The 15905-nt window shown below is 36.6% G+C and overlaps 1 protein-coding gene across 2 annotated transcripts in view; it reads left to right on the top strand.

Moving 5' to 3' along the window:
- LOC126973309 (zinc finger protein 699-like) overlaps positions 1 to 12030 on the top strand; it is a 32680-nt gene extending 20650 nt beyond the window's left edge. The window contains exons 10-14 of one of the 2 annotated variants that reach the window (XR_007731331.1): positions 1352 to 1475; positions 4433 to 4603; positions 6595 to 6806; positions 7936 to 11205; positions 11329 to 12030. Coding sequence is in view for 1 of the 2 variants with exons in the window: in XM_050820513.1 (XP_050676470.1) it covers positions 1352 to 1475; positions 4433 to 4603; positions 6595 to 6806; positions 7936 to 8464 (1036 nt within the window). In the remaining variant the exon portion in view is untranslated. Of the gene's footprint in view, positions 1 to 1351; positions 1476 to 4432; positions 4604 to 6594; positions 6807 to 7935 lie in introns of both variants that reach the window. The other variant, XM_050820513.1, reaches the window with a different exon arrangement.
- The last annotated feature ends 3875 nt before the right edge of the window (positions 12031 to 15905 follow it).

Genomic DNA, 15905 nt, shown 5'->3' with positions numbered 1-15905 from the left:
CGCTTTGTTATTTATTAGTATCAGGCGAACATAAGCGACAAAGAGTAATATATGACGCATATCTTACCGGCGTATACTTCATGTTACTAGGCATATACACTTACAATTAGTACATTCCTGCAGCGGCCAGCAAAGAACATTCCATCAGTACCAAGTAACCAAGGCTTGCTTCTCAATATATTCTTGATAATGTTCTGTATGTTCATTACACATTAAAGAATTTGCTTGAAAATGCAACAATCATAATGTGACAACATGACGAACAAACATAAACTTGTAATGCCTTCTCCTCGGTTATGTTGAGTTAGTAAGTCTACTATTGGGCGATGTATATATGCTTTTACAAAATGATCCCAGAAAATGTACAAAACAAATGTTTTACGAAATTGAATAGAATCGGATAAACGTGTGTGTGGTAAAGGTTACTATAACATAAATGATTCTCTCAATGAAACCACAGGTTGGGAATGGAGCGAACACCCTCAGACTATTTGATTTTAAATGTTTAGTGCACGATATTTTATTATGAAAAATAAAAGGTCCGCTGAGTTTCTTGCGCCTGTTCTTCTCAAGTCTAAGGCTATTTCGAATGGGTGGTAGTTTTTGACGTTAAATAAGTGATTTTAAATTATATTTTTAATAAAAATATTTGAATTTGAAATTAAAATGAAAATAAGACAAACTGTTGTGTGCTTTCCTGTGGAACATTAATTTTACTTTCCCAGTAAGGCACAAAACAGGAGCTGAAATAGATTCTCAAACAAATACATTAATTGTTATAGTACGAGGGAAAAGTCCGGAGAGCCCAGTCGTCCAGTCGGTGTTGGCTATGTGAATCTTCTGTACTATTCTTCTATATTCTGTGGCAATACACTAAGAAATATTTTTTTTATGACAATAAGAGGCGAGACGAACAGGACGTTCAGCTGATGGTAATTGATATGCCCTGCCCATTACAATGCAGTGCCCGCATAGGATTCTTGAAAAACCCAAAATCTCTGCGCGGCAGAACAGTACAATTGCGTCAATCACATTGAGACATAAGATGTTAAGTCTCATGTGCCGAGTAATTTCACTAGCTACGGCGCACTACAAACTGAAAAGCAAAAATTCTTACACATTACTGCTTCACGCCAGAAAAAAAAGTGTGTGCGTGTAGTCATTACGCGCGATTGAAGTAAAACTTAATTATAATTAACTTTAGGAATAATTAACCTCAGTCGCCTCTGATGCCACCCTTGGGCCTGGAACATTCCCATCCTTTTTATTGCCCGGGGAAGCAATGGAAATATATTGGTGGTGAATGCCCCATTCCTAAATTGTGGTTTGTTTATAACATGTGTGTCAATAGGAAGAAGGTGAAGAAGAAAAAGAAAGCGCTGAAAAAGCAAAAGGAGATTGAGAAGATACGCAAGAAGAGACCGCACGCGTGCGACTACTGCCAGAAGAGATTCTTGCACATGGAGACACTGTTGGTGAGTTTTCTGAAAAATACAAGCGTATGGCCTCCACGTAACATTAAAATAGAAGATTGCTACTCGAGGGTCGAAAGAATCATTTCCCGAGGTATTTATGGCTATAGTCCGAGTAGGAATTGATTATTTTACCCGTGTTAAAACACTCTACTTTTCATTTCGAATATCAGGAAAATAAAACTAGTTGTTTATCTAAACTATTTATTGATAATACATAGTAATATTAGTAGTACCTATTAAAAATTAATTGTCAAATTAGGATAATTTATGTCGACTTTTTAAATTTATTGTTGCGGCTTATTCCGCTCAAAGAAGTTTTCGCTAAGTTCACACTGGCTGTTTAGGAAGTCACATGGCCGCAGTATTTTTTTTAAGTTGATTTATACGTAAAATTTAATAGCTGACAGCAGTTCTCTTTTTAATTTAATTCATTCCGGCCCTTAGGTGGGAAGTAATTTGTATGAGTTTTTCCCTCTCTGTGGAGAGAAGCAGTATTTTCCACCCAATAATCAGATCAAAACAACATTACTTTCCGAGTATTAGAAATGAAAAATATTTATCAATCACTATATTTAGTATTAAACAAAGTCGCTTCCCGCTGTTTGTCCCTATGTATGCTTAGTTCCTTAAAAATACGCAATGGATTTTTTAAATAGATTAGATTAGAGTGGTTCAAGAGGAAGGTTTAAAATTTTTTTTTCTTTATGAAAATAAGGGACAAGACGAGCAGGACGATCAGCTGGTGGTAATTGATACGCCCTGCCCATTACAATGCAGTGCCGCTCAGGATTCTTGAAACCCCGAAACATTCTGAGCGGCACTACAACTGCGCTCGTCACCTTGAGACAAGATGTTAAGTCTCATTTGCCCAGTAATTTCACTAGCTACGGCGCCCTTCAGACCGAAACACAGTATTGCTTACACATTACTGATTCACGGCAGAAATAGGCGCCGTTGTGGTATCCATAAACTAGCCGGCATCCTGTGCAAAGGAGCCTCCCACTGGTATTAAATGTTTCATCATCATCATCAGCTGGAAGACGTCCACTGCAGGACAAAGGCCTGTATGTGTACATGCATAATACAGTAAAGAAACATTGATAATGTTAGAGGTTTCTGATATGATCTCTTCAATAAACATCTTATTTTCCGCTTACATTGCAATAAATTCAGCCGCTTAAATCGCTGTCTGAACCCTACGATATAGATCAATCTAATGTACTATAGTATTGTACATTTTAAAAAGGTCTATAATAAAGTTCACAATAGTATTTATATCTCTTAGGGATAACCCACAATAACCACTTTTGAACCTTGACCACTTTTTGAAAAACCCAAACATTCTGAGTGGCACTACAATTACTGTTGTAATTAATATTCGTCACCTTGAGACATAAGATGTTAAGTCTCATTTGCTCAGTAATTTCACTAGCTATGGCGCCTTCCAGACCGAAACAATTACACATTACTGCTTCACGGCAGAAATAGGCGCCGTTGTAGTACCCATAACCTACCGGCATCCTGTACAAAGGAGCCCTCTCCTGGTAAAATGAACAATGACAATAATGACTGAGCAGTGACCTAATCGACTTAAACTGATATTTCCGTTCCAAAAAAAAATAACGATATTCAATTCAAATGGCGAAAAATGTTTTAAACATGTGTGTTGAAGAAAGGCAGAATAAAAGTTTGAGATTTAATTATTAAGTTAAAATGTGTAAAATGGCAAACTTGAAGCATTATTTAAATAATAAATTTATCGACACACTCATGATTATGGTCATCAGTTATAATTTGGTCACATCACTATCGCATTACTGAACTCTGCATTCAACTCTGCGCTGAGGACAACTGGTGTAAAACTCCTATTGCTGTCATAAAAGGTTAATAACATGAGTGTTTTTTGTACTGGATTTATAAAAAAACAACGACGAATTGAGAACCCTCTCCTTTTTTGAAGTCGGTTAAAAAGCCGAACAATACAAATGGTCTAAATATTGGAAGCGTTCAGTGACGAATAAGAATATCTTCCCCACCATCTAGATATAGAGAATTAATAGTTTGTACACCTTCGTGTGACAGGACTGTGGGTTAGTAGCGCTCTCTGGGTTTCCACGGAAGACCAGCGTTGTGGATTCTTTCGAAACCACAATTATGCTGAGTTGGGGGCCCATTGGCGTCATTAGGTCATAATTAGATAAGTATAACTTTAAGAAGTATTAACAGAATGTATAATGACGTCAATAAACATTTTTTCTTTCTCGAAAGAAAAAGGAACGCCACACATAAGAAAGAATTCTTTCTTTCTTTCTCCACAGTGCGGTTTCAAGGAACTTTCTTCCACGTACAGCCAAGCTGTGGAATTAGCTTCCTTGTGCGGTGTTTGCGGGGCGATACGACATGGGTTACTTGAAAAAAAGCGCGTGCATCTTCCTTAATGTAGGTGTTGCAATAGAATGGGCGATGGTGATCACTTAACACCAAGTACCCGTACGCTCCTTTGTCCTCCTTTTCCATAAAAAAGTGACCATTCAGAAATTGTTATTATATATATTTTACAGGAACAGACATAAACTGATGATGCCTACTACTCGGCTAAGTCGAGTTAGTGAGTCTTTTGTGGGGCGATGTATATGCTTTTACAACAAGATCCCAGAAAATGTTCAAAACAAAAGTATTGCCTTATTCAAAAGAATTGTTAAATAACGTTTGTGTGGTAAAGGTTACTATAACATAAATGACTTTCTTAATGATACCACAGATTGGGAATGGAGTGACTGAATATTACTTTGTAAACATATTGATTCGATGAAAAAAAGCCCGCTGAGTTTGTTGCGCCCATTCTTCTCAGGTCTGAGGCATTCATTTTGGAATGGGTGGTAGTTTTTTGACTTTCAATATGTGATGTCACATCCTATTTTGAATAAAAATATTTGAATTTGAATATAATGTTTTAGTCGCACAAGAGGTCCCTGCATGCCGGTGAGACCATAAAGCACGTGTGCAAGTTCTGCCTGGAAGAGTCTGAGGATGCAGCAGCCCTGAAGGAACACGAGAGCACGCACGTGGGGGCCACGCCCTACGTGTGCACGCTATGCGGGAAGTGCTACAAGAAACGGGAGTCTATGGTGGGTAATTGGAATTTCTGATTTTATTTTAAAACTAGCTAGCTATAGCTTTACTTTATTTTTCTAAAATAAAAGAATTTGTTTTCAAAATAAACGTAGCCTAAGTAACGCCTTATTACATCAGCTACCCGCCTAAAAAAGTCTCGTCAAAATCGGTCCAGGAATTTCAGAGATTAGCCGGAACAAACAGACAGAGAGACAAAAATTGTAAAAAAATATATTTTGGTGTGTACCGTTTATATATTCATATACATGTAGTAAATAACGGTTATTGCAATATTACAAACAGACACTCCAATTTTATTTATATGTGTAGACAAGCTGACCCGACCGACGCTGTTCTGTCAATAGAAAAATAAATCCATCGGAAATTCGTAATCAAAGTTAATGAGTTAAAAATTAAACAAATACCTATTTCTGAATGATTTTTTAATATGTAGCAATAAAATGATATAGATTAACATCGTATGTGTGTAAACAGCTCTTACATCACTTCATCATCATTTAAATGGATCGTGGACTTTTCTGTAGGCCTATATATAATTATACAATTCCACAATACAAAATTTGTTAAATCTCTAACGGCCTTAAAAATAAAATTGGCGTATAACTAATCATAAACCATGAAAACGCAAAATGTTTACAATTTGACATTTTCCTTACGATTGGTTAATTCCGACGTACTTATAACGTTTCCCGCGTTTATTTGCATGACTGCTTGTCATTCGGAAAACTTCATAATTATCATTGTATTGACAGTGTTGTCAACGATATTGTAAACATTTTGCATATTCTTTGTTTATGCTTAGTTACAACTTTATACCAAGTTTGTTTGTAAGGCCGCAAGTGTTTAAAACAGCGTTTTAGTTGTTAGTCCCCAGACAGCATATTTTTTTTTATTGTAAACAGAAACTTAACAACTCATATACTAAAACCTTCCTCAAAACCACACTATCCAATGGTGGAAACAACATGAAAATCGGTACAGCACCGATTTTTTTCAGATTACGCGAACAGACAGACGCGGCGGAGGATTTTATCTTATAATATACAGGCTGGCCGAGAAGTTGACGTCCAAAGCTAAAATTTGAAAGCCTCATGGTGATGAGTATCCGAATCACCCCTATGTATGTTCTAAGATTTTGCTTAGTTTAGGAGATGATAATTTTTTTCACCTAATTATGGTTTAGGACTTTTTTCTAATTTTCTTGAACACTTTTAGTTAATTTTATTGTTGATAATTATTAATTACAGTTATATTGATAAATAAATTATTTATTGCCATAAAGAATATTGCAGAAATGAAATGTATATGCGCTATTACAAACTTAGTTAACCGTCCGAGTCACGCATGAATCGTAAATCTTGGTATGTTTTGTTCAACTTGTGGCTCCATCTACAGTATCCAGGTAAGCAATAGGCAAAAGGAGAAGGCTCAGCTTCACCTGACGTGGGATCATGGATTCATGTTTCCATGCAGCGCTGTTTTTCAGCCATCCACTCCTCTCTAAGGTGTTCAGTGGGAGTATATGTATTAAGGCTCCCCGATTACCGATTTAAGCATTGATTTTTATTTAATGTAATGTCTAAAAAACAACGTTAAGTGTACCCTTGGAAGAGGGTATGTGTTGTTTTTCTGAGGGTAAAAATATATTTACGTAACATAAGATTGTGGTCGTCCGTCTGACTCGGTCTGAAGACCTAGAAAGACTTAAAAGCCGCCCCTTTCTTCTCGTATGTCGGACTCGGTCTGAATACTTATAAAGTCTAAAAACCGCCTCTTCGTCTATCCCCCTGTAATCGCAACGAGGCATTTTTTCACTGGGGGAGAACCTAGCCTCTGCTATCTCCAATTCCTAAATGATAAAAATACTGCAGTGTGTGTGGGTGTGTGTGAGTTTAATAAACTACTAGGTTTCATTGATCGAGTAACGAATGCTTTTTGTGTATTTATATTCAACAGTTAGAGTTAAATTATAAGATTATTTCAGATGTACCACAGGAAGAGTCACAAAACTGAGTCCAACTACATCTGCGACATCTGCACCAAGTCCTTCAACGCCCAGTGTAAGCTCCAGCGACACCTGCTGAGCCACACCACGGAGAAGTTCATCCTCAAGTACGAATGCCCGGTCTGTGCACACATGTTCAACACCAAGTACCACATACAGATGCATTTGGCTACCCACCAGCGGGAGGGGATGTGAGTATTTCATAATCGTTTCATCATTATTTTAGCCGGACGACGTCCACTGCTGGACTAAGGCCTCCCCCCCAAAGATTTCCACGACTTTCGGTCCTGCGCTGCTCTCATGAAAACTATTTCGGCGATCTTGACCAGATCATCGTACGATCTTGTGGGGGGCCTACCAACACTGCATCTTCCGGTACGTGGTCGCCATTCGAGGGCTTTACCGGTCCAACACACATCTGGCCGTCGAGCTCTGTGCCCTGCGAACTGGCTACTTTTGGATTGAACCCTTAAACTGTGGTGGCCAGTTTATATTTTTGAATGAGATCCCTTTAATGTACACAATGAATTCATACAAATTCAAACATTCCACATTCAAATCATTTTACTCCTAAGAGAATTATGAAAGGAAAATTATGATTTGTTCAGTTTAACATTTCGTAACATATATTTGATCATTCTCGAGCAGGTCTAATAAGTACCTCGTTCAAATTCAGTAGACCATCAAATTGATGACACAAATTAAATTTGCAACCAAAATTTATGAACGATGAGGGACTTGAAGCCGGGCCTTTCGGGTTCTGTCCAAGTGCTCTTACCAACTGAGCAAACCGTTCGACGCATAGATCGTAAATCTTGGTATGTCTTCTTTACTATCTACTTTACAGTTGATAACCTGCTCAACCCCAATAATTTCATTTTAGGATTTTGACTTGAGATGTCGCTCTTTCAAATCTATACAATTTATTATTTTTAAAGTGATATCTCTCACTTCTGCATCGTTTATATTTTTTCGTTACAAATTTAATTTGTTTAATTAATCCCAGAAGTGAGAGGTATCGATTAAAAATAAAAAAGTGTGTGTGTACTTATGAATACATGACATACACAAATTATATTTCTTTGGTCTAACAAAGCAAAAATCCTTAAAATTATTTTTGACACTTAAATATATCATAACGGCTGTATGGCCTTGAATCCTTTGCCTATCCTTATAATGGACGAAGAAACAAAAAAAAAATAACGAATTTCGCAAACGTCAGAACATTTTAGGGACATCATTTTTTCAAAGCGCGCCTAAAGAAGTATAACTTCAACAAATTGTTTACATCAAGTTGATGATAATCTGTATTTTCTTCAGAATTCACGAAGAAAACCGCAACCAGATTCTTGCCATGGTGCTACAGAACGCTCGCAAGATACCAAAGGAAGGCGATTCCTCGCTTCTCACAGTCATACCCACTGACGAACGAAGCCGCGTGTGCAACATATGCGGTGAGGTATTCCAACACTTCTACTATCTAGAGGAGCACCTCAAAAGCCACGGCTCAAAAATCGCCATCGAAAACGTCGAGACAGAGGAGGAAAAAAAGCATGTATGCGAAGTGTGCAATAAAGGCTTCAAACTGCATTACTATTTGAAACTGCACAGTTTCACGCACACTAAAGAGAAGCCGTTTATATGCCAGCAGTGTGGTAAGGGCTTTATCACTCGGGGCAAACTGAAGAGGCATTTGGAGACGCATTCGGGCCTTAAAAAGTACCAATGTCACATTTGCTATAAGTTCTTCACGAGACCAAGCTATTTACGGATACATGTAAGGACTATTCATGGGACACAAGTTATCATGAACGACAAATTTGGTTTGGAAGCAGGGCTTAATATGTGATGTTCATCCGAATAATGATGGGGCATTTTTAAATTTACCCTGTTGCTTGCAGGTGTATTTTGAGTATGCCCCGATTGTTGGCACTTATTTTAAAATTACCCCTCGTTTTAAGTGTTTTCAATTATTATTGTTGGAATTTTATAGTTGTAAGTTTTAATAATATCATGAAAATATTGTTTTATGTGAATAATAGTAATAAAACATCTGGTGTTTTAATATCGGGTCCACGTTGTTTATTGTAGTTTTCTTATTTGTTATACCGAACATTAGAATCCACCAAAAGGCTTTAATTTATTCCCACGCAAGAGTTGTAAAATAGCACTCCAATTTTGATATCCCTTTTTTGGCCTTAATTCACTTATAAATTCATCTGTTAAAGTTAAAAAAAAATGCATCTTTTTAAGAAAATTATTTGCAATAAGTTATGTTTGTATATTAATTTCAACTATTCGTCGTCTCTTTTTGTGAAGATTTGTGTTTTTATTCTATCTAACTTTTAAGTCGAGTAAATAAGAACAAGTAATTGCACGCTAAAGTGAATACATTCAATAATGAAAACATAATCTAATATATAAAATTCTCGTGTCATGGTGTTAAACTTTGAACTCCTCCGAAACAGCTTGACCGATTCTCATGAAATTTTGAGTGCATATTGGGTAGGTCTGAGAATCGGACAACATCTATTTTTCATCCCCCTAAATGTTAAGGGTGGTCCACACGAAATTTGTTTTTTAATTTTTTTTTAAATTTGTTTGATTATGAGTCAGCATTAAAAAATACATACAACTTCAAATTTTCACCCATCTACGATCAACAGTTACCTTTGTATCGCGATTTTAATATCGGCAATACAACGTTTGCTGGGTCATCTAGTAGGGGAGGTACGTACAAAATGACATATAGTTTAGGTTTTGGGTCATAACTCTTTAATGGTAAATCAGAGCGCATTCACATTGCACACCAGTAATCTTAGGTTTCATATCTTTGAATTATAATAGATACTTAAAAGATAAACCAACTAGAAAAAATAATAATTTTAAATTTAACTGAGATCAACGAAATCCATTTTGTCCATATGCTGTGGACAAAATGGCATACCACATACGGACTAAATGATATACACGGAAAAAGTTATAAAATTAAAGACAAAGCTCGCAAATGAACCGCTTGGTTCGTTTAGAAACATTCGCGCAAGAAGCGTGGGCCCAATGTGAACATTTTAAACACCGCAACCAGTCTTCTCCAGGTTTTGATCGCGAATAAAGATCGTTGCAATAAATACATGCGCAATCCTCTTCGTCATCTTGAGCGTAGTTTGGCAAATTTTCTTCTTCGCTGTCTTCTTGGAATATGGTTTTGGTAACCATTCGTCTTTTCTTCTCTGAAGGAGCTTTAGGCTCATTTTTTGCCTTAATTTCTTTCATATTTGGAGTTGAAGTCAAAACTAAAGAGGTTTGCTGTTTCTTTAGCTTACGTTTGCCTTGGCCACTTACGTAATGTCCTTTTGGGACAGGAGATATAACTTCAATAGGCACTGCTAACGTGTATAGGATGAGGGATGTTTTTCATTACCAATAGATGGGCGATTTTGATTTGCAGCAGGTAAAATAAGGTCTTGACTAGTGTTTGCTGTTGAGTTGTCTGCTGGTTCAGTAGAGTCGGTTGTTTGACCTGTTGTGTCATTATTGTCAGGTGTTACGGCGCGGATTATTTGTTGCTGAGTTTCAGAAGCTTGGAGATCGTTCGTTCTGGGAAGTGACATTAAATCGTCTAGCTGTTGTGTGGAGGGTCCTGCTATGGGAACTGGAATAGGACCTATTTGCTGATGATATTGCATATTGGAGGTGTCTTCCAGTGGTATGTTTGTAGTCTCTGCAGGTTCGTACATATAATCGGGAAATATTTCAGGGTTTAGAGGCCAAATCCCAGTGCTTTTGAATCCGTTACAACCATTTTGCACTGTAGCTGCCTTACCATAAGCTTCTTTGAACAGGCCAGCAATTTGAAACTGTGTAACAACACGTCCTGGGTGTTGTTTAAGCCATTTGGATGTCTCTTGGTTGAAATATGTCTTCAAAGGTGCAAAAAATGAGACATCCAAACACTGGAGACGAGGAGTGCAATGTGGAGGTAGACACAGAATAATAATGCCGTTTTGTTTCGCATATTCTAAAGTTTCAAGCCCTTTGTGGCTTGCATGCCCGTCGACAATCAATATAACTTTATTGTCAATCGATGATTTCACAAAACTTTGAAAGTGTTGGAGCCATTTCAGAAATAAATCCGTTGTCATCCATCCTGATGGTTGAGCTACACCTAAAGTGCCAGGAGGTGCTTCATCGACCTATTAATTTTTCATATTTTTCCTAGAAAATATCATCATCGGCGGTACAAAGGTACCAATTGCACTAACACAACAGACAACAGTGGTGTAAGTCCACGTTCTGCGCTAGTTATTATGCCAACTTGCTTCCTACTAGTAGTAGCCAATATCTTCTGGGGTTTTTGTACAGTAGACAGGCTTGATTCGTCAGCATTATAAATTCTGTGTGGCCCAATGTTCTCAGATTCCAGCAGATGTCCGTAAATCTCAAAAAACTTATTGACTTGAGGTCGATTAAAAGCCTGAGCACGAGCAGCTGAAGTAGCTTCTGGTTTGCGTAAAGAAATATCTTTATTTCGTCTCAAATACCCTTCTAACCATTCTTGTCCAGCTTTTTGTTTTTGCGGGTTAAATTTGTGTGCAAAACCGTTATTTTCAGCCAACTCAAAAGCTAATTCTTGAACAGACGTTCGCGTCAGTCCAAACAAACGAGATTCAAGTAATTTCAAATGCTCAACTAATTTTCTTTCCACATCAAGAGCTTTCCAACATCCTAGACCCTTTGCAGAGGACTCCAAAGTTTTGTTACTATCCAAAGCATGTCTTCTTAGAGTTGCTTGTGGTAATCCAAATGTCTTCGACGCTAAAAGCCAGCCCATTTTGTTACTGCGAACTGCTTCCATAGCTTTACGCATTGATTCCTCACTCCAGGATTGACGATCAGTCGTCCGCTTATAATTACGCGGCATTATCTGTAAAGAAATTAACAGCTGATTAACGAGAAACAGATATTGAGTACCTACAATTAACTCATTGAGTTCTTATGGACAAAACGACATACCTATGTCATTTTGTCCGTTACATGTGTATGTCATTTTGTCCATAAAGCGTTATAAAAAATAAAAATTCAACAATAAATGCAAAATGATTATTATTTACGGAAAAAACTATTAGAAGGCAACAATAATTATTTAAGGGATGTAATAAATGTAAACACAAGATAATATTATGAAAAACATAACATTAATACACAAAAATCCCTGCATTAAATAAAAACTCGTAACTTACCAATGTTTATCGTCGGCCATAACACCCAAACGAAAGAATGGCGCGATTTCAGGTTTTGACAGGTTCGTATTTCCGGCTAGAGTCACGTGATGAAGTTATCTATGGCGGACTAGAAACGTCAGAATTTGAAATATGATGCCTGTGCCATTTTGTACGTACCTCCCCTACATGTATATTGTATTAAATATATCGTTGTCTTGTAACCCATAACACAGGCTATATATGCTTAACTTGGGGCAAGATAATTTGTGTAAAAAGTGTGTCAATATTATTATTATTATTATTATTATGTATAAAAACAGCAATTTCACAGTAATCCGATTTCATAGAATTTTTGTATTTCCGATACTTCTTCCTGTAATCATTGTGATTGGAATGTAACTTAAAACTTTGATCTTATGAATTGATTAATTTCGTTCTTTCGAATCATATTTAAAATAATTTTAAAGTTTGTGTATTTTAATTGAAATACCAGTACAGTAAGAGTGTTATGTGGGTCGATTTAAGTTCAGTCATCTTTATTTTGCGATTAGTTTTAGTTTTGCCCCGAAAATTGGGGCACTCACAAAATAAACCCACAAAACTTAACACTTGACTAACGGGCTTTAGGTTTGTAGATGTAAGCTTAATTACTGTGGCGGAATTTATTATTAAAAAATATTTTGTGATAATTAATCAATTATATAGAGAAAGTATTTTCAGGAGTTAACTCACAAGAAACATATAAATAGTTTGAGTGAATTGTTTGTTAAATTCTATATTATAGTGAATTAGATATTATGTAATTCTTAACTATTCTTAAGGTTTTTTTTTGTTGCTTTATTTCTATAAAGTGTGACTTAATATACCTACTTATTGAAAGGGCAAATATGCATTTTATTAAATGTTGTTTTTATAATCTTGGCATAAAGACTTTTTTTATGGAAAAATAAAAAAGTGAGTTTGTACTTATGTACGCACATGAGAAGTAATTGAATCAAAAGTGATGAAATCTTTGAATTAGAATAACTTCAAATATTTATATATAATATGCTTATCCAGAAGTGGGCGTAACATAAAAAGTTAAAACTATTTTTGAATTTAAATCCCTGTTGAATTCTGACGTCGTGCTTAAGTTAGGCTGGTTTGCGTCATATTAGCTGTTATAGTTAAGGTTGAAGTAAAATTTGACGGTAACAGTAACTCTGACTTTATCATAGACTGCGGAATGTGTTACACCATCGTATTCCTTGGCATAGTTAAAGTTAGTAAGTGAAATATCAAGTCAATATCGAATATTTATTTCAAACTTTAGACAGGTTGCTGTTAAAAATTTACAATAGCTTTAACAGGCGAAGATTGGATGGTTACGGTCAACAGTTAAAATTATGACGTCATATAAAAAAGTCCATATGGTGCAACGCATTTTTTGTTTAACCTGTACTTTAACATGTTTGTTATTGCTAAAGTTAGTTGATGCAAACCCCACCCTTAGTAGTTAAGAGATAACTTTAACTGTAGATAATTGATATGGCTAGATAGAGCCTCTTACTGTTAGGTTAGGTTCATTACTTTAGTGTGCATGACAGATACGTCTTACCCTCGCGATAAGTCAGTGACTTTGTTTTAGTGTGCATGCGTTGCTCAAAATAGAGGCTAACGTTTAGCCGCTATTTTTTTTGACGTTATCACAGCCGTCACAGTCTATCTAGACGTATAAATTATGAGTGTTTTTACATAGTCGTCTGTTCATGCATGATGAAACGTGTTTGGTGATCACTTTCCATCTATGGGATGAAGAATTGAAGATGAAGTGTATATATGAATGTATGAATGTGACAGATAAGGGTTTCTATATTTTTCGGCTTAGACAAAGACACTTGACAGTTAACTTCTATTTAACCGACTTCAAAAAAGGGGGAGGTTCTCAATTCGTCTGGTGACCCCGATTTGACAATTATTTTTTTATTTGAAAGCTGGTGCTTTCCGTGTGGTCCCATTTTAATTTGGCCCAGATCTGACAGTGGCATCCACGAGAAAACCATAAAAGTCTTAAATTTGCTATACATACGTATAGCAAAGTGGATGATAAATTTACGCATAACTCAATATCGCGCCAACCGTTTTCGATGATTTTTTTTTGTTTGAAAGGATATACTTTAAAGATAGTTTGGTGAGAGTTCGGTTAGGTTCTGATTACGGAATCCATGACAAAGTAACGAAACACTGTCTGTAATCAAATTGCAGAGCACTTACGTTCATTGCTGCATTGAAAATTTAGTATATCTACACATATTTAGACAAATTGTTAGTAAGTGTACTTCAAATTCACTAAAAATTATAAATATTATTTTTTTAACAAAACAACAACCGCCTTCAAGAACACTATTCCAAAACAATAGACATAATGTGCACTAAAATGTATAAAAATAATTGCGTATTTTTATACAATCTAATTAATTAATCTAATAATTCTAGTTACGATTATTGTATTTTTTGGAGTCGGTGTCATCCAAGATAGGTTTGTTACTACATACATAGTTATAGGTGAGATGTGCTTGAGTCGCAGAAGGACACCGATTCCAAAAATAACAATAATCGTAACTAGAATTAGATTAATTAATTAGATTGTATAAAAATACGCAATTATTTTTGTACTTTTTAGTGCACATTATATCTATTGTTTTGTAGTATGATATGGTATGGTATAGGGGCTCCTGTTTCCGCAATTAAACCACTAGCATGGGTCCATTTTGCGTGCAGTAATGGCCAGTTACTCCAACCAGCCCAGCTCCTTCCAGAAGTTCAGAACAATCCTGGGGTGTTCGCAGACTTCCTGGAGCGACCTCGCATTGGTTAAGGTTTTTGCCCGTTGGTTGGCCACCCCCGTGCATTCCAGGATTACGTGAACGACCGTTTCGTCCTCGGCCAGACAGCCTCTGCACTTAAAACTGTCCGTTACGCCGATTGTGAAAAGGTGTTTGTTTAGTGATGTGTGACCCGTTAGGGTGCATACCATTATACGGATGTCATGTCTTTCGACTGTCTACAGCTTGAGATATTCATCCATCGGGTGTTGTGTAGGTCGTTGGTGAGAGAGCGTATCCATGAGCGCATTTGGCTGAAGGGCAGTGGCAGAAGTGGCAATGGACCAGTCACTAGATCTGCCGCTGCCCGCCTTGCAAGCTCATCCGCTGCATCATTACCCAACGAACCGCTATGTCCCTTGATCCATTGCAGAGTTACCCGGTTGTAAGAGGCAGCTTGTTCCAGGGTTTGGTGACACTCGTGTATTAGCGCTGAGTTGTAGGTGGGTACCCTTCAGCGCTGTTAGTACCGCCATCCTGTCAGAAAGAATTCTGATTCTGTGGCCATGTACTTTTCTTCTTAGTATTGCGCTGGCAGCTTCCTTGATGGCTACTCACTCACATTGGAAGATGGAGCTGTGTGTGCCCCAGGGTATGGAAGTGTGTATGCTCAGTTCCTGTGCGAAGATGCCGGCACCAGTTCCAGTAGCCATTTTGGAGCCGTCTGTGTAAATTCTGAATTCATTTACACCTGACTGGTCAGCATCTTTCTCACATAGCTGTATGTGATAGTTCTTATGAATAGTGTTTTTGATGGCGGTTTTTTTTGTTAAAAATTTTCTTTTGAGCAATGCACGCACACTAACACACAGTGACATACAAATCGCGAGTGTAAGAAGTAGCTTGTTACGCACACTAAAGTAAAAAATCTGGCCTGTTTTCATCGGTTGTCTAGAAGTAAGAGGCTCTATCTAGACTTATAAATTGTCTAACGTTTTCGGATATGAAATTTATGATTGATATTTTGAAATGCGGATTTAAAATCAAGTGATGTATCACAAGAAATATTTATTCTAAATCATCTTTTAACTACGGATTCCATATTGGAAGCTATCTTTAATACTGGGGGACTGGATGGTAAATGGCTGGCTTAATTTGTACTTATTGTATATTATTATTAATTAATAGTTTATTAAGCTGGAGTTTTATGTAATATATAGATGTAAGATATTTTATTAATAATAAAGAGTTTTCTGTATTTTAT

Source organism: Leptidea sinapis, chromosome 29 (assembly GCF_905404315.1).
Source record: "Leptidea sinapis chromosome 29, ilLepSina1.1, whole genome shotgun sequence".
In the NCBI taxonomy this organism is placed as follows: domain Eukaryota; kingdom Metazoa; phylum Arthropoda; class Insecta; order Lepidoptera; family Pieridae; genus Leptidea; species Leptidea sinapis.
This window is presented reverse-complemented; position numbering and strand designations above follow the sequence as displayed.